General features: G+C 40.1%; 1 protein-coding gene across 5 annotated transcripts; it reads left to right on the forward strand.

Moving 5' to 3' along the window:
• The first annotated feature begins 575 nt into the window (after positions 1 to 575).
• On the forward strand, positions 576 to 23,194 carry ZFAND4 (zinc finger AN1-type containing 4). Of its 5 annotated transcripts, none has more exons than XM_063405730.1 (10): positions 576 to 940; positions 2,617 to 2,919; positions 10,051 to 10,126; positions 10,223 to 10,290; positions 10,806 to 10,992; positions 15,015 to 15,162; positions 16,009 to 17,190; positions 17,806 to 17,860; positions 20,154 to 20,271; positions 22,307 to 23,194. In XM_063405730.1, the coding sequence occupies exons 2-10, from the start codon at positions 2,736 to 2,738 to the stop codon at positions 22,440 to 22,442; spliced, it is 2,154 nt and encodes a 717-aa protein (XP_063261800.1). In that variant the 5' UTR covers positions 576 to 940; positions 2,617 to 2,735; the 3' UTR covers positions 22,443 to 23,194. The 5 variants fall into 5 exon arrangements, with proteins under 5 accessions (XP_063261800.1, XP_063261801.1, XP_063261798.1 ...); XM_063405731.1 differs by lacking the exon at positions 576 to 940 and adding an exon at positions 1,640 to 1,933 and having other exon boundaries at positions 20,157 to 20,271; XM_063405728.1 differs by lacking the exon at positions 576 to 940 and adding an exon at positions 1,732 to 1,933.
• The last annotated feature ends 214 nt before the right edge of the window (positions 23,195 to 23,408 follow it).

Consider the following 23,408-nt stretch of genomic DNA (forward strand, 5'->3'; position numbering starts at 1 on the left):
GGGTAAAGCAGAAGAAAAGTTGCAAGGGGTGAAGGAGAAACATGATTTGCACCATAGGTGGGCCTGGCAATGATTCATGTTAAGTGGGGGATAAGCTGGGAGTAGCAGCTTGAAAAAGAGTGTGGGGGCCACTTGCAAATGGGTGTCCACAGTGAAAGCACTTGAACTTTATTTATAGGCATTACATCTGCTGCATATGCCTCATACATGATTTGGACTGCTTCTTTACTCCTTTCTTCTGTGCTTAGAAGGGCTTCAAAGATATGATGGAGAAAATAAGAAAAAGATGGCTAATTCTTCTGTTTCTTTTCTGCATCTTTCTTCTTGGCCCTTCACATTAATAATTTCTATTAGCATTGCAAAGAGGGCTGCTCATAAGCTAAGAACCCTGAGGGCCAAAAGCTCTTGGAATAGGAAAAAAAAAGCTCCTGCCTAAGTGTTAAACTTTCATGTGAAAGCTCAGCAGAGAAAAGCTCTTCATAGTGCAAGTTTCTGTCATGTAGATCAAAACGTTTCTTCCCACCTAGTCTTTCTAAACTGGCAGATAGAAAGTCTTTGTGCCTGGCCCTGTGTCTCTTCACATCTTAAAATGTGTGGTCCTCAATATTAACAGACAGAGCCAGGTCTGGGAACTTCACCTCTGGGAGGGCTTGGTCTGAGTGGTGACTTCTTGAACTGGGTTTTGGCTAGAGGGTTTGGTTTTGAGTTGTGTTGCTTTTTTGGTGATTTGGGGATTTTTTGTTTATGTTGGTTTACTTTTCAGGTTTGGTTTTTGGGTTTTTTTGCAAATTCGATAAATCACGGCTGCATATTTCTGGGAAGGGCAGAACTGAAGGCTCCGTATTACAGCATCCAGAACCTCTGACACATTCCTATACTTGCTACACGCTTCTCAAAAGCCACAGTTTTAACTGGGCCTGAAACCGAACAGCGAGTCAGGGTAGGTCTTGTGTATTTTAAAACCTAAATGGAAAGTGAAGTGGTTAATGTAATTAGCACCTGCTAATAGGATAAGCTTGTTTTCTCTAGCCTGTGATCATCCAAGGGCCCCGCTGGTTCTGGAGCTTGCCCTGGCCACCTCACGCTGAAACAGGAGCACAATCGAGCGCTGACCTTCAGTGAAGGTGCCCCAGAGCAGTGCCTATCCCTGCCAGGGCCGGGAATATTCGTGTCCTGCCTGGGAACAGCGGGGCGCCCCTGCCTCCCGGGCCCAGCGCCGCGCTCCGACACAGCGGCGGTGCTGCGAGCCTGTCGGCCCGAGCGCAGGCTCCCGCTGCTGCCTCCGCGGGTCGGCCCTGAGCAAAGGCAGGCGGTGCTACGGCCGGGGCGAGCGGCCGGAGCCACCTTAGCCTCAGCCTGGCCTGGCCGCCTGCCCGGCCCCGCCGCACTCCGTGCCCCAGGGGGCAGCGCGGCCGCCGCTCTCACGTGTGTACCGGCAGCGCTGGGGGCGTTGCACAGACTCACGGAGCCGTTTGGGGCGGAAAGGACCTGAAAGCCCAGCCCGTCCTCCCCGGCCCTGAGCAGGGACACCTCCCACGGGCCCGGGCTGCCCGAATCTCCATCCAGCCTGGCCTGCAGCGCTCCCGGGCATGGGGAAGTGTATCCGGGTCCTTCCCTGCGCACGCGCTGCCGCCCCGCGTCCTAACGACCACAACAAGCGGCTCCGCGAGCCCCGCCCCCTCCGGGCGCTGATTGGCCGAGGTTCGTGAGAGCGGGCGTCCCATTGGCCCGCGGGAGGACCTGTCACAGGGCCGGGCAGCGCGGGGGCTGCCGGGCGGCACCTCCCGGTCCTGCCCTCCCGGCGGCTCCGGCTGCGCTCCCGGTCCGTGCGTCCCGCCGGGCCCGGCCGGCTCCGGCAGCTGCGGCGGGCGGGGCGGCGCGGGGGGAGAGGAGCCGTGTCTCCCCCCGAGCGGGCCCGGCGGCGGCAGGTGAGGTAAGACCCCGCCTTCGCTCGGCGGGTTCCGGGCCCTCGGGAGCGTCGCTCCTGCGGGAGGACCCTGCGGCGGCAGCGCTGAAGGCGGCGGGGCAGAGGCTCCGTGCTCGAACCGCCCCGGGCCCGGCCCCGCCGGCGAGGCGCGGGTCCCGGGAGGAAGCTGGGGCCGGGCGGTGGTGGCGGGGCCCGCGGCAGCCCGAGGGGCGAGGCCGCCCCGAGGCGGGGACGGGGCAGCTGCTCGCCGTCCTTTGTTCGCGGGCGCTCCGCTCGCTGCCGGGTTCTGGCTCCGCTCCGCTGCGGCCCTGGGCCCCGCTGGCGGGGGCACGGCTGAGCTGCCGCCTCCAACTGCCCTTCTTGAGGCCGCAGCAGCCCCTGCTCTTGCGCCTTTCTGGAGTTTTACTCTAGCTCTGACACTGCGGAGGGCTCAGCTCCTGTCGGAGGTGTTGGGCGTCTGGTTGTCATGTCGCTTGTGGAAACAAAAATAACAAAGGTAGTAGGTTGCGTCTGGAATGCTGACTTGACACTAGAGCCCTAAAACTACAACGCTGGTAATATGACTTGTGGTTATCTTGCCCTACCTAGGTAATAACGTTTCTTAACAACCATTTTACATAAAATAAATTTAAATTCTCTTTAGCAGTTACGTTTAGATGTTGTCAGAATTATATTTGTTTGCTTTATAGGTGAAAAATCCTAAAGATGAACAGCAATGCACTACACGTGTCTTCAAAGCTGCTTTGGCTAGAAGTGGAATGTAGCTTCCTGACAGATCTTCTAACAAGGAAGTTGTAAATCCTTTCTAATGGCCAACAAGAAAGAGCCTCCTTTTTTTAATAAAGATAATATGGGACCATTTCACTACAAACTTCCTTTCTATGAAACTATGGAGCTCTTCATTGAAACGCTTACAGGAACCTGCTTTGAACTGCGAGTTTCCCCCTTTGAAACAGTTATTTCTGTGAAAGCTAAAATTCAAAGACTGGAAGGTACTATTCTTTCTTATTTCAATGTAAACTTTATCACTTTAGAAGAAATCCTGTTTTTAAAATTGTAATTGCTAAAATCAAACCACAAAACTTAAATGTCATGTTTGGTAATACATATAAAAACTAGGTGCTTAGTTTATGGCTTAGGTTTAATTGAAGTTGACTTGTTGTTCTGTTCTTTCCGTTTTCTGTAAGTTCATGGCTTAAGCTTCATTGGAATTGGTATGTTTGCTCTTCTGGTGCGTTGATTGTGGTTTTTTCTATGTACAATTATTAAGGTTAATCATAAAAAGTCTGTGGATTCTCTGACCAAAGCTGTTTGTTAAGTAGCAAGGTTATAAATTTGAGCCATACAATACATGTATATTGAGCATACTTTAAATTTGCTGCTATGTTTGTTGCTGATTAGGTTAGTCAGTTTATGGTTTTTTTATGATACTGCAGTCACAAGAGCAACTGCAGTGCAGGCAAATCCCAAAGGCAGCTTTAAGTTACTGATTTGAAATTTTTTGGGGTGAGTGATCTTTTGCTGATAGACATCTGGCTGAGCAATGCTTTGTCTTAAAGTGATAAACTTGACACATTTTGCAAAGTGAAAATCTCCTGTAAGTTATGAGGCCAGCCCTGATGCTTTTGCAAGAAGAATAGGTGTAGGTTAGTCTCCTCCTACTTCTTTTCCTCTATTGTGAGGATGAGCTTGCATGAAGGAATGTGATTTGAAATATTTAGATATTCACAGTTTAAGCATTGAATCCTCTATCTTCTTTTCACTTTGGAGGGGTTAAAGAACTGTACAGCCGAGGTAGAGTATCAGAGTAGAAGGTGAGAGTATCAGGGTTGCTAATTTAAAAAAAAGGGATCCTCTCCTTCTGTAATATACCTGTATATTAGTGTTTTTCATCCTTCTGTCTGTGTGGAACCTGTCCTCTGGGAGATGTAATATAATGCTGTAGACTGGAATCTAAGATACTCTCCTCCTCTTACGGAAATCTGCTCTAGTGGATGGAAAAAAGCCCAGACAGCCAGCACAAGCCTTAAAACACACAAGCATTGCAACAACAGAGGGGACTGTTTACTAGTGAGATCCACACAGCAGAAACTCCACCGTGCAGGTGACTGGAGCTTGTGTCCGTGTAGGTACAGTAGTGCAGCTGTGTGGGTGGGCTTTTGTTTGCTGTGGACAAGGCCATAATTAATCACAAGTCACAAAGTGTGTCAAGATGCTCCTGCAGGCAAGAGGTGAAACAAGAAAAGGAAAAGGGTTTTCCTATCTATAATTTAATAAGGTGTAGGAGACATGCGTAGAACGCTGAGTAACAGTGAATTAAAAGGTAGCATAGGCTGTAGAGAACAGAAGGCAGGCTGTCTGGGCAGTATCAGTGATGGAGTGAGCTCTCAAGGATACATGAAGAGATCAGTGGGAGATGTGAGGATGAGGAATTTAAATTCCTTGTAGTCCAAAATGTGAGACTGTGAATAGCCATAGTCAGTTAAACTTACAGTTTACAAAAGTATCCTCATTTCTTATTAGAAGAACAGCTCTGTAATGAAGTTATCATAATGCTTATTTGGAATTTTATTTGCATGTTTTAGTTCATAGAATAGTAAGGTAATTAAGGCTCGGCTGCCTGCTGTATAGAATTAATAATAAGTAAATTTCATTAAACATGGAAAGTGAGTTCACTAGTGCTTATCATTGAATTGTAAGAAGTCAGTTGAAATAATTTGATACTCCATAGCAGAGTTAAAGTATTTGTACTGTTCTGATTAATGATTTATGGGAGGCAGAGTGAAAATGAATTGATCAGTTGTGTGGACGAAACAGATACACAATGACAAATTAATTTTATGTTGCATTTGGGGTTGGTATTGCATTTAAAATAATTAAAAAATTTTCAGTGGCAAAGTTCCTGTTACAGTGCACGAGTTCAAGCAGTAGATTACCCAGATGGAGCAAAAATTCAGAAGTAATTTTGTTGTGATTAGCATGGGAAAGAGAAAGCTTAAATCTGTTCCTGTTTCTGCTGCTGGTTTTTACTTTTTATTATTGTATCATGTCAGCTTTCACGGGGTGTCAATCTCTCTTATTTAATCTGCAGTTTGGTTGGAGAATGCCTCCTACAGTGCTGGAAGACTACATGAGGTCCCCAGTTAGGCGTATCTTCTGCATTTGGATGTTGATGACGATAGTATGTAAGCAAAGAAAAAGAGGCGCTTTGAAAAAAAAAATCGGAGACCTGAAAGCTCCAAGAAAAAGATCTAGAATTGTGCCAGAAGTTAACAAATTGTTGAAATATTACCAATGCCTCTAATTGTAAGAGGCTAATAATAAAATAAAACAAGACTAATTGATCTTTGTCAACAGCTGGAAAATCAATAGCTGTAGACGGTCTTCACCATAACACAAAAGCATAATATGGATGTCATGTTAGGAATTTTGCCTACTTCAGATACCTTTGTCATTCTTGATGCTTGCTAGTGACCTGATAGGGAAAGGCTTTGTTTAAACAGCGGTACTAGGCATTAATACCTTACTAAGAAAGAGCTCTCCATGTTTCCAGCTAAGTGTTTTCAGTGGTTTTAGTCAGTAAAGAATATACATAAAAACTTAGAGTTTCTAATGCATCTGATATTTCAGTGCAAGCCTTCTACTTAGAAATTGAAGTTATAGTACACCTGATACGTGTTTGGATCAGATCCAGGCATTTGTCTTTAAATATGTTCTGTGTGAAGTAAGCAGGAGATTTGTTATAGCATTGACTTAGGAGCCCCAGGGGTAAATCACTCCTGTCTCAGATTCACTGACTGAGCCCTTTAAAGTGGTTTACCTGGGAAGAAGTAGCTCCCTTTGTCTCTGCTGGTGGCATAAAAGCTGGAATACACACAGTGCTGCTAGTAGTGCTACCTACTCCATTGGTTTTACTTGTTAATCATTGTTGATGTACATGGATAGGTTGGTATCTGAATTTCAAAGTGGCATGAAAGACAGGGCTTTAACACGAGTAGTACTTAAAAAACCAAGATTTCATTGAAAGAGGAATTAAGGGGTTTTTTTAAATGGAGATCTGGCTCTGCTTTCTCCATTGCACAAGTCCTTGTAGCTCCTGGGCTGGGCAGATTTTAATATTCATTCAGAAACACCAATTATTACACTGTTCTATAGACAGAGCATTCAGGTAGTGTATTTGTAGTAGTGGTTAACAGTCTGTTAAAGAACCATAGATAATATGTAAGCATATTTGTTGGGAAAGACGGAATTGATTCTCAAGGGAGGAGGTGGCCTTGGGGCTTTGGTGGTGGTACTGATGGTGTTATTGTTATTAGCTTGCAGGAATTAATTTGAATTCTTCAATATGGAGTGTTAGGGCATTCATTTACATAGTTAGCTTTAAAATAAAAAAACAGCTTGGTCATGATTTGTTCAGTGAGTACTTGCAAAAGAATTTTGTGACCTGTGTACATGGAAACATCGACCTTTTTAGATGAAAATTTAGATGTTCTCTTGTTCTTGTATTTTTGTAAAGAGGAAAAACAGAACTAGCTTTCAGAGTACATCTTGACTTCAGTGTTTAGTAGGTGTTCCCTTGTGTTCAGTAGGGAATGACAGATGCAGCAATTATTTTGTTGTATATATGTGTACTTACTTCATCATGTGAGTTATTTTTCTTTGGTCTTTTTGCTGTCATTATTTTGCTGCCTGTGTACAGCAGCTTCACATTAAATAAAAGGAACTAGAAGATTGTCAAGCAGACTTCATATGGATGTTGTAATTTCTTTCAATATTCTGTGAATTCAGAGTATGTCATAATTATATTTATTACTATTTGCATTAGAGAAAATAGCTGTGCTTCTGCCAGGACTGGAGTAAGTGGATTGCACAAGTGTCATGAATTTTTAACAGAACCAGTCCTGCTTTTTTATTTACTACTTTTCCCCTACATCTTCTGTTTGCTTTATGATTTGCCTCTTTACTGTGCTGATAGAGAAGTTCATGAAGCATTTTTTAAGCTTGTGCTTTGTCTGAGCTGGGGAGACATTTCTGTGAGTGCAAGACTGCTCAGAGCGTTTGGCTGCCCAGAGCAGCATCTGGAAGCTGTAAAGTAAGATCACCTTTGTCAGGAAATGTTGTTGGCCTGCATTCAGTTACTGGTGATTGGCTGTCCTTGGTCTGTTCTTAGTCAGTCCCTGGGACAAAGAGTAGGTTGGTACTGACTCCATTTACGCTTCCATAGTTACTGTCATTCAAGTGAAAGCTGGGGGGTTTAACAATTAGGAAAATGTTTCTGCTGCTTTAAGTTTTGGGCTTTTGCACCTCTCACCAATGTAGCCAGTTTCTGGGGGAAAACAAGACCTTCAGCCTGGCCTCTCTGTAAACAGATGCTCCATCAATTTCAACATTGAATGAAAGATAAGTGCAGTTCGAATTTTGACAGTGAAATGTATGTAGCATTTTTAAACATAGGAACTTCATACCCACAACATCAAATGAAGTTTTTTTCTGAAATATACAGGGATTTTTTTTTTCCTGTCTCAAATTTGACCAAACCAGTTTCTGTGGTAAACCTACTTAGCACGCCCAAAATAAGAGAAGGGGAGGGAAGCTTAAGGCTGTATGTGATGTGCTGATTCAGAGGCAGGATAGGGTAGCTGCTTCTCTCCTCTCCTTGCCCCATTTTAGTAGGTCACGTTGTCAGTGCACCTGCAGCCATTTCAATAGGTAGTCTGCAGACTCTTCTGTCCTCCTGTAGAGTCACCTGGCCAGCTCATTTCCATCTGAATATTGAGATGTAGCTTATTGCTCTGCCTACCTCTCAGTACTGATTTGGGGCAGGCCAGTGATACCATCCTGTGCTGCTTAGGGAGAGCATGTAGATTATTGTTGGCACTGTACTGAGGCTGATCTCATGTGCAAATGTCTCTTCAAAAAATCCTTACTATAATCTAGAAGAGGGACAGCCAATGCATATTTTGCTGCCTCTGAAGCTATAAAGCTATTTCCTCAGTGTATAAATACAGAATTCTAAGAAAGCAGTATAAAAGAGAATAAGTAATAAAGATATGTCTGTTTCCAATTACAGCAGAGTATCCTCTTTTCATCTGTTCATTTCATCAAAAATACATTGTCATTGTTGAATGAGCAAAACCATGTTTCACTGCCAGCTGCAAGCCAGCCTTTTTAACAAATACGCTCTCAGTTTATCAAAGTAATTGGAAATTGCTCCTTGGAGGCTGCTGAAACCATAACAAATGCAGACAGTAATCAGATTGTTTGTAATCAGAAGAGTGCAAAACAACACAAAAACTTTAATTTAGGCTCGCTGGCTATTGCCAGCTTGTTCTTTTGCTTACACTGCTGACTTGAAGCATAACCAATAACCAGCTATTAAATAGCTGGCTGTGTAGTAGCAATTATGTTAGTCTACTGTATGAACATATTCTTCTTATAAATGTCCAGTGGACTTCAGAGGATGCAAGATCCTTTTATATACAGTCAAGCAGAATAAAGTTGTGTTGATCATTCAGAACAGGGAAGATCTGGATATGAGCCATGGTGAGAAAGAGAAAATTGTCATTTCCTGTGAAGGCTAAAGAAAAACAATGACAGTTCCTCCAAAGTGCACTCCCCGTTCTGCACAGGGATGTCTCCTACTTGCCTGTTTAATGTGCTTGGACTTTAACCAGGTTCTTGTCCCCTTTTCTTCCTTGCCAGTGAGGGGTGTTGGGAGCTTTGTGCCCTTACTCTGTCTAGGAAGGGGCTGCTTGGCTGATCTCCTTGCCACAAGCCTTCCAAAGCTTAGATGTTTTTGGGAACTATCTCTTCCAGAAAGACTCTGATCTTTGTGTTCTGCTCCTGCCAGATGTATTAGGGAGGTCTTCCTGCATAGCACTGCCACTTGTATTTCTTTTTAAGTATGTGAATATGCAATGAATAAAAATGTAGGATAAGATTATTTAAATGTAACCTTTAGGAAAATACATTTATAGGTTTTGTTTCTTAGTATGAGAAGTAGTGTTTAGAACTTTTTGAAGAAAATAGTTCTTGGTCTCCATAGATACACATTTTAATTAACATTTGTCATGAATATACAGTGAGGTTTTAATTACCTGGATGTCACTAGAGAAGCTGAACAACTTCTTTTTGATGCTGGATGGAAGATTCTTGTCTTTTGGTGGTCTGAGATGTCTCATCCTTTCATAACTGTCTTCATTTTTATTCAATCCAAAATGCAGAATGTGGTAGCATTCCAGTAAAAATGTGTGAAGACCTCAAGTTGTACCAGCTTTTCCTCATTATTTTTAATGCATATTACATCTGTATCTAACTGAGTTGACTAGGCAGGCAGAAATTGTGTTGCATTTGGATTCTAGTTGTGTAGAAAATGGATTTTTAATAAGGAACAAATATTTAGTATGTTTACTTTCTTTTTAAAAATAGCCAAATCATCCCAGAACTTGAATTGAAAGTGAGTATTACGGGATATTACTAATAACATTTCGATGGCCTAAAGAAACACCTAGAATGAAACAGAAGTGTTTGTAGGATGAAGTTTAATTAAACTGCTGTAGTACTAAGCTGTACATGCCAACTTAGAGGTCCCAAACCAAGCAGGGATAAAAACACATCTGCACTCCTTGCTGCTGCAGTAGAGCTGCCACCAGTCACCTTAATGTGACTATGTCTGTACTGTGAGTAATACAAAATACCAATCTGTGGTTAAATTATTCAGCAGTTTTGTAGGTAGAAGTTTTATCCTGTTTTTCCTGTCAGTAGACATAAAGTTCTCAAGTTCAGATAAAAGGAAAAAATCTCCCTTATCTGATGACTGGAAAAAGAGCAAGTATTCAATAAGCCTGAAGCAATTGAACATTTCTACACACCCTCTGCTGAGCCAAAAGACTGAACTTCGTGTGTGAGCTAAAGCCTTCTGAAAATCTTTGGTTTTAATAACTATTTGGAGGTTAGATACAATGGTGAAGACTGCTCAAGTGCCTGTCCTTGTTCTGCTTTTTTTCTTTGTCCTGTGGTCCAGTTTCAGTCCATCAGCCTCACACTCTTCAAAAATCAAAACTCATTAGAAACTCTCTTGGCAAGCTCCAATTTTAAGTCATTTGTTTGTTTCTTTTGTTTAGGTATTCCTGTCTCTCAGCAGCACTTAATTTGGAATAATATGGAACTGAAGGATGATTATTGTTTGAATGATTATAAGTAAGTATAGAATAAAATTATGTTTCTAATTAATGCTTAAACAGTTAGCATGAACACCAGAAAATGCTATTAAAATTTATTTGTTGTTATTTATAGCATTTCAGAAGGCTGCACTCTGAAGTTGGTTCTGGCTATGCGAGGTGGACCTGTTAACACCAGAAGAGGTAGGTGTTAAGGAAGTTAAAGTAGTTTTCATGCAACATCTTAAAATTGTAAAGAGCTTCTCTTAGTAAACATTTTAGACAATCAGACTTCAGTTCCAAACTAATTGGAAAAACACTTAACAAAAAGAGGGGAGGGGTTTCCCCATATTTTCTTAGCATATCAGGTACACTTTGTTTACTTTTAAATGAGGTACATTTGTACATAAAGAATCAAGTCATAAAATCAGCAAAATCAGTTGAAGAAGAAGTTATCCTGCAATGTTGTTATACAAATAATTTTTAAATACGGTCAATAAGAATCAGGCATTGCTAGAGTCAGACAATAAACTTGGTTATGTTGATCATCTCTATAGGAGTGAAAATGAAGAAATTCTCTTGATAATTTTCATTTGGGAAAAAAATCAGCATATCTTCTAGGTTGGGAATTCCTGCTATAAACTGAGCTGAGCTCTCAAAGGTGATCAAAACAACAATCGTAATATTTTGGTTTTATTTTGATTTTTTGATCTTTTTAGTTCCTGTGAAAGATCCTATCAGGGAAATGGCTGAATACATGGATCCTGCTAGAGACAAGATGTGGGAGAAAGGGCCATCCAACAAACAAGTGACCTTCTTAGTGTACCGAGAAGGAGATCGGTTGAATTTCTTCCGTGTGGTTGACCGGGGCGATGGCACTTTAACACCACTATCTGAATCTTTGAGGTAAAGTTGGTTTTAATCTTTATATTATTCTTCAAAAGTGGGTTGCTGTGTAATTTTCTGTGTTTGTTGGTTTTCTCAAAAGAGTATCTGGCCTATTGCAAGAATTATTCCCCAAGGGCTATTAAATTGTAACTGTCTAATAGCAGAGTAGTGCTTTGTGGTTGTGCTGATGGTTCTCTTATCAGTGTGTGCATTAATATAGTGAGATAAAACTGTCTCCATACTTCAGGCAATTCTCAACATTCCACCCTTTCTGAAAAGGAACATGTTGCAGGAGAGTCAAATCAGTATTTTACTAGATATTAAAAACTTTCGTTAAGCACTTTCTCTAACATCTTAAGGCATTTGTTCAGTTTTGTAAACACTTCCCTGTTCACATAGCATTTTTTTTCCTATGGGTGTAACTTGACTAAATGATTTGTCAGGAAGATAGTAGATTGGCAGTGCAAAATCCTGTGGGCTTTTTTAGTTTGTTGTTTGGGGGTGGTTGTTTGGTTTTAAAGGAGTGGTGTGTTTGTTGTTCTTCTTTGGGGTGGGTGAGTTTTTGGTTGTGTATGGGTTTTGGTTGGGATGTTTTTCTGTGTTTTGTTTTATGTCTTATTTTTTTAATGTACTGAAGTAATTACCAATACAGCCAGGTTTTGGATGTAATTAGGCCTCAGGTTAGCTGCTGTTCAGGTACCAAGCTTGTGTCAATTGCTGCCAGAATCCAGTGGCCCTATCAGCAGAAGGACAGGTGTATCACTTCACCCTACTACATTGTAATTGTTTGAGGTTTTTTTAGTTTGGTCTTTTCTTAAAACTATCAAAATTTATATCTATTAAAAATTAGTGCATTCTATTTTTATACTGCAGCATTGGGTAGGTACTTTTATCCCATCAAGAACTCAATATTTGTACAGCTGTGAGGAAAGGAGTCCCTTTTCTGGGAAGTAACTGTGTTCTCCAAGGCTCAAGCTGCTTTAAGTGACTTACTCGAGTTTCTGTTTGCAAAGGGAAAGCCAGAGCTTTGTACAGGTTTATATTCAGTTTGTATTCAGAGTGATACTACTCTTAAAAATTTTTATAAGACATCCATACTTAAAAACCACTGACTGAAAGAAATATCAAAGTTGAATTCTCACATTGTTATACAGAGTAGAGACACCTGTTGTTTGAAATACAAGGAAGAGAAAATATACAAATATTTTAGATCTGTGATTTTATCTTTCCGGCCCTGTACTCTTTCAGTAAATAGCCATATATGGTATTGTTTGAAATAGGTTAAAAAAGCATAATTGGTTAAGAACTGAGAACCTGGCTGCTGCACTGGGCTACATACACTTCTGGAAAGATGAACAGACTGGTGTAGTTCTTGTTCTTGCTGCTACCCTGCCTGTTACCCTTTGTTCTTATTTAACCTCTGGCTCCAGTGAAACCCATTCACAAAGCTGGGACTGTGGATGCGATACTGTGAGTTAGTGCAAGCAGTTGTCATAAAGAGCTTGAAATTTCATTTTTCAGTAGAGTGGGCTCCCCTGATATCTGCCTACATGTTCAAATTTTAGACGTACAGATTTAATAGTAATTTTACTGAGATTGGCTAAACATTGCAAATGGGAGAAATAAACCACACTCATCTGGCTCTAGCAAGGTCCACAGTGAGCCTGTCAAAGCACAGCAGCATGTAGGAAATTCAAACACACTGGGCCTAAGAAATGTGCTGGCACTGGTCAAGTGAACCAGTTGGGTTGGAAGCCACTGAGTTGAAAACATTCAACTTGTTTCTGTTTTTCTGTGCTTTCTATGGGAGTTCACTTACCAGCTTTTTTACTAAGGCAGATGGTAATTTGAAAGGGAAAGAAATCCTAATTCTTGAGTTTATCATGGCTGGGTGAGACTGTGGGAAATGGAAGAAATAGCAAAGGGAGGAGAGAATGGAAGCAAATCAGACCTTTTTGGTTGATCTTTATGGAGTAAAGCTGTGGGTCACTCTGAGTACTACTGTTTTCCATATTGACAGATGTGTGCATATGTGTGGGTATTTTGGTGACTAAGCATTTTGAAGCACTTGTTTATCATCATTTTTCACATTGCTAATACTTGGAGCAGAATTCATGGACTGAAATTTAGAAATGAGACATTGCTTTTGGTTTTGTTTTATAGTTCTCCAGATAATTTTATTTTGTCTGTGGTTGAGTTACTGGTTAAAACTTGACTGGTTAAAATTATGAATGCATACAGTGATCATTGTCTCTAGATTAGAAGAACATTGAAGTTGTGGTGGAAGACTGGCAGATACTGGTGCCAAAAGGGTTTCAGCAAGCTAATAATATTTGAGACATGCATTTTACAAGGAAGAGTTCAGGAATGCTGACACCTATAGACAAAGTAAACTTAAGATTTACTCATTGTAAAATGGGCTAAAAATATCATTAACATCAAAACTCCATATCCAACTTCTATAATCATACAATCACATTAAAGCAAACAATCCTTTTGTCATTCCTTTTTTTTTTTTGGTGTGTGTTTTTGGCCCCTTTTTTTTTGGAAAGTGGAACAAAAAGATAACAATGATTTTTGCATTAAAAAAAAATCAAAAACCAACCAAACATGAGACGTACCATTTTGCTTTCTATCCTTGCCTAGCAGGAAGGGACATACAACAAATTCTTTTGATTTGGTGATTTAAACCTTTGTAAAGATAAAATTTTGAAAATTTTTTTAATGTTGGATTTTTACCAGAAGTCTGTATATGTAATATGCATGCTGACTGTCACCATATGGAATTATTCAGGTTTTGGTAAGAAATGATTGGTCTATTTTGCTGACTCTTGGTTTGAATTTGCTGCTCTCTTGCTCTTCACACTGTCTCCCAGCTGTGCTGCCTTTGGAATTTTGTTACATTTTAGGAACTGTATTTGGAGAGTCAGTGCAAAAAATGCTGGCTCTAAAGGCAGCAGAATATTTCCAAGAATCAGGTAAGATGCCAGCTCTAATTAATGATATTTTCTTTTTTGTACTGACTTCCACATGACTTTTAGTTCTTCCTTGATCTCTTTTGGAGAGTAGAAACTTGAGCTAAATCTGCTAAGACATTTGTGTGAACACAAGGGAATTAGGGCAATTGCCTCGTTTTCATAATTTCTAGATGCTGACAACCTAATGGAAGAACTAAAATACTCTTTAAAATGTACTACATATAGTGTTGAAAATGCATCAATTTGTAATGAATTGGACAGTCCTAATGGTTCTTTCATTTTACTGTCAAATGTTTAATGTGTTACTGATCAATGCTTCATTGTTTTATAGGAAAAACAAGTTAGATGGTGATTTTTAACTTTGAGGTTTTGCATTCTGTTAGTATGCAGAAGGGAAGCAGGAAATGTCATGCTATAAACTTCAAGTGACTACTGACTTAAAATATTTTGTCTTGGGACTAGCAGTTCTAATCTATTGATTTTTTTTTTCCAAATGTGAGACTCTTTGGAATCTTTGGAAACCTAAACTGATCTTTTTTTTTCTTTTTTTTTTTTCTTTTTTTTCTTTTATTTTGAAAAGGAGAAATAGAATATCACATCCACATGGGTGACCCCTCCATTTCCATTTATGGTGAGAACACCCCTCAGGATGGATAGAAATTTGGACTTTTCCTTCCATGCCAGTGTCTGGTTAATTGGAAAACTGATCAGCTTGTTGTCTGAGTCACACACTTAACAGCTTTGGCCATATCTTCAGGAGACATTTGTGGAACTGGATATCCCCTCTGTGGGGAAAAGATATAGTGAGTGTGAACCAACTGTATATGATATAACAACTTCCCAGAAGCGTGCCTGTGTTCAGATTTCAGCAACATCACTTTGCCCTAATAAGGGATGCTTATGTGGATAAATGGATTTGAAATATCTTTGCATACAGTTTACATAATGTTTTGTCAACAGATCAGCTACGGATATGACTTCCTAGTTGTGAGAATACTCTACATGAAAATGTAATTAAATTACTTCATTAGAGGGTGAATACAAACTTTCTTTTATTTTCAGCGGAGGTTCAGTTTATAATTTATATGCTGATGATGAAGATGAGACAGAGGCATCACCTTCTGGCCAACAGATTATTGAGAATTCAATTACTATGAATAAAATGAAACTGCTCAAGGCAAAGATGGAGAACATGAATCTGAGTAAAAAGGTGAAATTGTGATTTCAATTCTTCTATCATAAAATAGCCTGGGCTTTCCTTATGCTGACTTTTCTAAAAAGTGGATCGGATACTCTGCCATATTGAGAAGTCCAGGTTATCACGGGTAGATGATTTCTCAGCTGTTGTTTATGTAAATGCTACTGTATAAGCATTCTGCTGAGGGGCATTTGCATTCCTTGGACCTACCTGCCCTCATTCAAAGAATTCATTACTACTCCTGGATTTATTTGCAAGGGTAGGTTTTTTGGGTGTGTGGGTAGGTTTTGTGGTTTTGTGTGAGTTTTTTCTTCCAATGCTACTTTAAGTACCATTGTTTTGCACTACTGCTCTGGTAAAAGTCAATTTTTCTCTTAAAATGAAATTTCATTAGATATACTGTAACTGAAAATCCTATGAAGTGAAATATGGGAATGATATCTTGAAAATAAAACATTAAACTGATGCTCATGTGTGACTAGGTTACCTAGGTGTAAAATGAAGAGATTATACTTCTTTACATTTTTTGTTGTCTTTAAAACCTGAAGCTCCTCTGGATAACTTGGATGGCATTCGGGCTTCCTTTTTCTGTTTCTCTGATATGTCACCTATTTATTGAAAACATTTCCCGATTATAGTCTTTGATTTTATTACTCAGATGTTGAGTTGAAGTCTTGATGTTTAGTAACATATGAGGGAGTAGAAAGAATGATCTGGTCTTTCCTGGCCTTACACTGTCTGAATTCTTCAGAGTATATTTTCAGTCAGGTCTTTTGAGTGCAAATGGGATTCAAATACTAAGTGTTGTTGTATCCGTGTTTTGATTTTGGTTGGGCTTTTTTTTTTCTTTGTTAATAGCCTAAGAAAACTGTCAAAGTGAAGCCTCGGCCTCCCATGACTCCTCGGCCGTACAGCGGCTCGGTGGCTGCTGCCCGTCACCGCTTCCTCAGAGTGCTCCCCCACATCGGACAGCCGTGCCTACCTCCCCCTGGGAATGCGCACCCCTCGGAATCCCCCCAGAACGCGCTTTCAGCACTGGCTACCTTGGCCACTGCTGGGAGAACAGTGCCATCCACAGCTAATCACCTCCTTAAGGAAGATGACACTTGGCAGAGCAACTCCTGGCCTCAGCCGGTCAATAGCATCAGGTTACCGCCGAAAATATCTCGCGTTGAACTAGAAAATGCAAAACTGCCTACAAATAGTATTCTGACTCCTGTTTCATCCCTGCCTGCAAATGCAGAAAAGGCATCTGAAAATGTGACCTCAGCAAGTGGGGAGGATGCTGTTTTGTTTCCAAATCTAACAAACGTGGAACTCTATGGAACAGAAGAAGAACATCTACCTGAACCAGATGCTTTTGCTTTTTTAACAGAAGCAAGCACTGCTGAACAGTGTAGTGAGATATATGACATAGGAAAGGTGAACCCAGAGCTTGAGCTGCCTGATGGAGACAAAGATTCTAAGGTTGTAGAGCAGCATAGAAAACCTCTTGGCAAAGTGCTGAGCACTGCAGCAACAGAGACTGGCCTTCTCAGTACTCGGGAATTAAGTCCTCAGAAAAATCTGCTTTTGTCTCCCCTCCGGTATTCAGCACAAGTGGCACATCACAGTACTCTGAAACCACAAGCACAGCCCAGGTGCTTTGAGGCTGGTAACTTAAGATCTACGGCCCCCCCAAATGTGCTTCGGTCGTTGGAAGTACGTAGTATAGCAGACTCCTCTTTTGCTAGGACCACTAGATTTTGTAGTGTGAAAGTAGAGCCACTTGGCAAGAGACCTGATGTAATTTCTAAAGCAGAGGCTACGGACATCACAGATGTGGCTAGCAAGGCTTCCAAAGAACCTGCGAGTTCTGTAAGTAACTTGGGATTTCTGGCTTCGCTGGCCCGAAGCACAAACAGGGAAAGTTTACAGAGTTCCTGTGGGACTGACAGGTTTCGGACTTCTGGTATTGCACTACCTACAAACCTGCAGCATTTTCAGGAAGAAAGCTTTAGGAAAACTACTCCTCCAAATGAAGCTGCTGAATATATTCTAGTAAGTATGCACATGTCCAAAGAAATCAAAGTTTTCCTGGTTTTGTGATACTGATGTTGCAAAACTACTGTGTGTGTGTGTGTGTATATCTCTTGTCAGGAGAGGCAGATGGGCTGTGGGAGGTGTATTTAAATCCCTGATTGTCTTAAACTGTTTTCTGAATAGCTGATGGTATTAAAACTGGCTGTTTATGTAAATAGGTCCTAGAAGTAACTTTTCATTAAGATTAAAGTGGTTGCTCAGTTCACAACTGAAATTACGAGTTATTGTAGTGATAGAGTTATGAGTGTGTGTGTTAGAAGTGTCATCTGGCTTCTGCTTCTCACTAATCATCATTTATTTCAAAATGTGCCCAGTGGCTGGCACCATATGTGCCAAAGCTTCTGCTCTCTAATGTACTTTGTTGTTTTGGTGTATTTTGAAGTGTGGGGAGATATATTAAATAGTCATTGAGGGTAAGGCTTTATATTGCGGAGTTGTGCAGACGTGGTCTTGGATTCTTTGTGGGTAGGTTGATAAAACATTGATATCAAATAAGCTGATATCAGACTGCCTACATTTTCAGTTAATATCCATCTGCCAGTAATTTCCTTGTGGAAATTTTTTTCTTTTTAGTCTGCGCATGGGCTTGGAATGAATGGAAGTATGGCAGCTGTAGGGAAAAGAGTAGGTAAGTAACTTACATAATAATTAAAGATGACTCTTTAATCTTTCCTGGTATATCACACATAGAGAGGACAAAAATAATTTATCTTTCTAAGGCATTTGGCTTCTAGAGTCCTTGCTGTATTACACTTCTATAGCATAGTTAATCTTTTAATATTTGAAGCAATTCTTAAACATGCAGATGGCATCCATATCTTAGGTGGACCATAACTGCAACTCTTTCTTAGCTTTTTTAATACTTAGTGAATCCTGCACGTCATCTGTAGTTCTAAATGGGAGTTTCTGTGCTGAAGTTTTGAAATAATCAGTTCCGTGAGTACTTCTGAGCCTACTAAAATCAGAGCCAAATTTATCAGCAGCATTGTCTTCAGTACAAAAAGGCGGGAAGGAAGTAATAAGAGCATGGATGCTGCAGAACACTGATATAGTGCAGATTTTTCACTGGTTTTTGTGCTGGTCATTCTTTCCACCCTAGCCTTGGTAGCTGTGGAGTGCTTAATGTTTGACATCTACTGAAAAAGGATCCGTTATGCATAGATATATTGCTTATGTGATTAATTCTATTGGGAGGAAAGGAATTGTCTAAATTAATGCTTTTAAGGCTCTTAAGACAGTGAGCTAAGGATTTGCAGCACATTTTTCTTCTCTGTATCTTTGACCTGCAATTAGCAATTTTTCTTTTCTTTCTGTGTGACGTTAGCAGGTGGTCGGTATATATGCAAGATCCAGGTATAGAAAATGAGCTAGACAATAGATGTTCAAATAGCAGCTGCAACAGAAGAAATTATTGTGATGTTGGAGCAAAAGCTGCTAAAAGCATCGGTTGTGCCTTTGTTTGACAACCATGGGTGCAGCTTTGACTTGGCAGTCAGCAAACAGGTCTGTCCTTTGCTGCTCCAGGGGTGATGGGATCATCACCCCATCATCCTTGTCTGCATGATGGGGAAGCCTGCTAACACCTGAGTCACTTTGGATAGGACTGTGAACAAGACACTCCTGTGGTGAATCTTACGTCGGACAAAAGTGTGTTTTCCAAAAGATGCCAGATACGAGTTAGTGTGGTCATGTCCTGCAGGCTCTTGAGAGACACATGGCTGGTCATGATCTGTTGTATAACTGGCCAAAGGACAGATCACTTTTCACTGCAGTTGGTGTAGAGATGTAAATGTGAAGACAGGTGTGTTGTTTTTTCTGTTCTAGTAGGTCCTCAGGGCCAGCTGTCTTCAAGCTTTGTTTCTTTCACAAACTGGGCTAACTGATGCTTCTGAAATTGTGTGCTTTTAGATGATGAAATGGTTAGCTTGGACAAATGTTGCCTGGAAGTTTCAATGCTAAATAGGAGTGGGGTGGGAGTGGTTTGTAGTGATGACTGTGATGTGTAGTGACTGCCTGGTGCTCCTGTTGAGTGTAGTCTGCTGCATTTCAACTAAGAAGTGACTGTTAAGGATTAAAGGTGTGCTGGACAAAAAATACCTGTGAACTCATGAGAACTTTTTGGGAACATCCTGACAATATAGCAGTAGAAACACTGAAAGCATGTCTGAGAGGATGCATTGCTCACTTTACTGATCCAGCTGTGGGAAATATGCCTAAGCAAGTTGTGGACAAAGAACTTAATTCTACAGGGGGAAGGAAGAAGAAGAAAGGAAAAATCTTTTATTTTTGTGATCTACAAAGTTAATAAAGTTAATAAAGCAACACCTAAGAATAACATGGCAAAAAGTAAAGTGAATTTTTAAGTATAGAAATTTTACCAACATCTGCAAAGTGCCTAATGTAAACATAACTAAGTAGAGGCCTGTAGTCTAATATTGTGCTTTTCTTGCAATTAGGGAGTTACCAGCAAGATTTTAAAATGTTGCAGTACTTATTGGGCAGACTAGTATACTGAATATACTGGATGCTAGGTACTGGATTGCCCAGCTGATTATTTGTAAAGCCATGGTACACAGTGCTTTTCCAGTGACACTCTGAGTGTGTTCATTTTACACTTGGGAACACCATTAAGAGATGTGTTTCTTGATTTGTTCTGTAACTTCTTGCTCACATGAAATTTTAAGGAATGTTCAAAATAACATGTCTGCCCATTGTGCTGCCTCTCCCAAAGGTGTTCATTGACTCAGGTGTGTTTTCTGTTTGGCTTTCAGGGTTTATTTTTCCCCTCTCCATTTTTAGGCTTTGGGGTTCCCACCTGAAACATCCTAAAAAATGCAAAATAAATCTGTATTTCAAAAGATAACATTTAACTAGTTTGTGAATAAGGTCAAATGTCTTTGCTGTCTTTTTACTTCTGAAAGCAGGTGAAGCAACCCATCTTCCACCTGTGAATGGCTTAATTCAAGCAAAAAAGAAAATTTCAAAGCACTGCTTTCTTTGTGGCAAGAAAACTGGATTGGCAACAAGCTATGAGTGCAGGTAGGCTGAGTATATAACCAGATGTTACTTAAAACTGATGGCTGAGTTAACCAAAAGGTTTTCTTTGCTGCATGGTATTCCTTAAGCATAGCAAATCAAAAGGCAACCCTCAAAAACGTTGCAATTCTCAGTTCAGCAAAACTGCAGGAATTAGAACTCAGGAATGTTGCCCCTGTTGTGCTCTTGAGAGGTGTATGTTCATCCAGGAAAGTCAAGAAATAGAAGGTAACAGAATGGAAGATACCAGGAAATGAACAAGATAACAAAAAACAATGACATTTTATTCTGGTAGGAGAACTTGCTACTGATACATGTTGTGCAAAGTTTCTCACAATAATGATACCTTCAACAACTTGAGGAAAAACTGGGTTTGGTATAGTTTCTCAGAAATCTCCCTCAGATTTTTCCCTATTGCAGCACATCTTCACAGTTAGTGAATTTTTACAAATTTGTATTCAACAAATTTTTGATTTTATGTGTGTACAGTTTTTTGCAAGACTTCAGTCACCTTTGAACATTTAGAGCATCTCAAACACCAGAGAACACCAGAGTGCTGGTCCCCCAAATCATTACTTCTAGACAACACTGTGAGACCTGGTGCTAGATGGTGGTCTCGAGAAACTAAAAAAAAGGAACAGAAATTCCCCAGACCAAAACCCCACTCTCCCTGTTAATCTCAGTTTTCAAAGTATTTTTTCCCCACAAGATTTTTTTTTCTTAGTATTGTTTCCTATGAGCTACTCCAGGTTGGGAACTGCTGCACTGTGAGGGTTGCATTTGGAGCTGATCTTGGTTCACACCAACAGCAGCAAAATGAAAAAGAACTTGTGCCATTGAGGAATTGTCTCCTTACTGACTCTTCAGTCTCTGATTTTGAAACAGTTTCGGACACTACTCACTTTCCTGATGAGCAAATAGCTGCAAGCCCTTCTAAAAGTAACTAAGCAGCTTGCTTAAGGTTAAAAATGAAGGGTGAAATGGCTCATCTCCAAGAATAGCATTTAGTTTGGTTTCAAAAGGAGCAACCATAGGACCTTTTACTAGAAAGCAGCATAAACCAAATACAGAATAAAGTCGTATGAGGAAAGTTGTGATTATGGGACCAAGAACGAAAGGAAAGCAAATTTATTTCCAGCACACAAAGCCTCAGGAACAGCTGCAGAGTTTATTATGAACCCAGATGGATAACTAAAGAGGGGATTATAGTGTAATAGTGAGTTTGATGGGTAATGCTTAATCCATTTCAACAGAATTCTGATTGAGTGGTGCGTTTTATTGTCAGTAATCATCTCTATCAAATAGGCAACAGGACACCAGTATGGGTCTCCAGGTAAAGCACTTCTCCAGATCATGTGCAACATCCAAAGTATGTTTTTCTCCTGTTAAGACTCTTGGCTGCAGAACTGTCAAGTTTAAAGCAAAAATCCTGGTCTTAACTCACAAAAATTGCTACTGATATTGGATAGATGAATCCTTTTGAAGTCCTACCAGAAGTCATGTTCCCTGTAGTTTGTCTGATGTCTTAACAGCTGACTAAATCTGTATTTATTAATCTTAAATGGCTTAAATTTGAGTTTATGCCATACAGAAGTTGTGCTGAAAACAACTGTTTTGATTGTCGAGTGATGTTGTGGTTTTGAGTTGAAATGCATTATATGGATTTCACCTGAGGGAATTACTGTCCCTGGTTTTGTCCTCAGAATTCTACCTACTAATATTGTGTGAGGTCCTTAAAAAAAGAAAACAAAGCTCATAATTCTTAATATATAATTGTATTTAATGCTTGATAGCTGGTTCCTGGAGTACTGATCTTGCTTAACTTCCCAGCTGCAGAAACTGGATTGGGTCAAAACTAAAACATTCAGTGTGAAAAATATAATTTTGTGTACCCCACCAGTTAATGTTGTATGTCAAGCATGTTAACAATTCAAACAGCTCTGTCATTTAAGACATGATTTAGCAAAATGGCTTCTAGCAAGTCAGAGCATTAAAAGCTTCTAAAAGTTTGTAACTTGTAATATTCTTGATTTTTTAGATGTGGAAACAACTTCTGTGCAACACACCGCTATGCAGAGACTCACACCTGCACCTACGACTACAAGAGTGCGGGGCGGAGGTATTTACAGGAGACCAATCCCATCATTAGTGCACCAAAGCTTCCCAAAATTTGACATGGTTGTGCTGCATGTGGCCACTCTGCTGTTGAAGAATTGTATTGAATTGAGAGAAGCACTTGCTTAAACTGCATAATTTTGCCATGCTCCATATTTAAAGATTTGCCAAGTAACAAAAGCACATGAGGATGCATCGAAGAATAATGTGAACACTACTGCAGTTAAAACTTTTCTTCTTGAGTGAATGAAAGGCTAAAAATTAGTTTCTAAGAACTTACACTATGATTTAACTGTTACTGCACGTGTTGTGTTTTATATTTGGAAAAGCTATTTCACTAGACAAGTCTTTAAAGATGCACTTTACTAACTTTACTGTATAACCAGAGTTGAGGGGGTGTTGTAATGAGGGTGTCATGTAATGTCTTCTGTACTCTTGTTTTTGTCCATTGTGTGGTATCTTCTAAGTTATTTCACTAGAAAGATCCTTTTCCCTCCCCTTTCTTCAAACAGCCTGTTTTGAGATTTTAAGGGGATAGTGTGTTCCACCCCTCTGTTTCATTCTGATTGATATTCGTACATTGTGTGTCCATTCTGAAAATTACATATCGATCACATTTTCTTAAAATACTGCTGTTTATATGACAAGTTTGTTTTTAAATAGAAGGTTCCCTGTTTGTTGCCATTAAATATAAGAAACAACTTATTTTAACTTTTTTGGTAATCCTAGATTTTTTTAAGACTTCACAACTTGCTTTGTTAAGATGTTGAATGCTGTTACTGGAAGAAATTCTAATAAATATTAAATTTTATTCTTGTTTATGCTGTCATAAATGCACAGAATGACTTCTCTTTTACAATGTGTTCCTAAATTGAAAGTTGGGCTCTGTTGGGAGGGTATTTTTTTTTCTCCCACAAGTGCTGGCTCATATCTGTTCATACTGAAGGTGATGGGAAGAATTCCCACCAGCTTCATTAGGAACAGTGTGACCAGCAGTGTGTGCTTTAAATAATCCTCCTCCCCTC

The sequence above is a fragment of the Prinia subflava genome, chromosome 9 (genome assembly GCF_021018805.1).
Source record: "Prinia subflava isolate CZ2003 ecotype Zambia chromosome 9, Cam_Psub_1.2, whole genome shotgun sequence".
NCBI classification, from domain to species: Eukaryota; Metazoa; Chordata; class Aves; order Passeriformes; family Cisticolidae; genus Prinia; species Prinia subflava.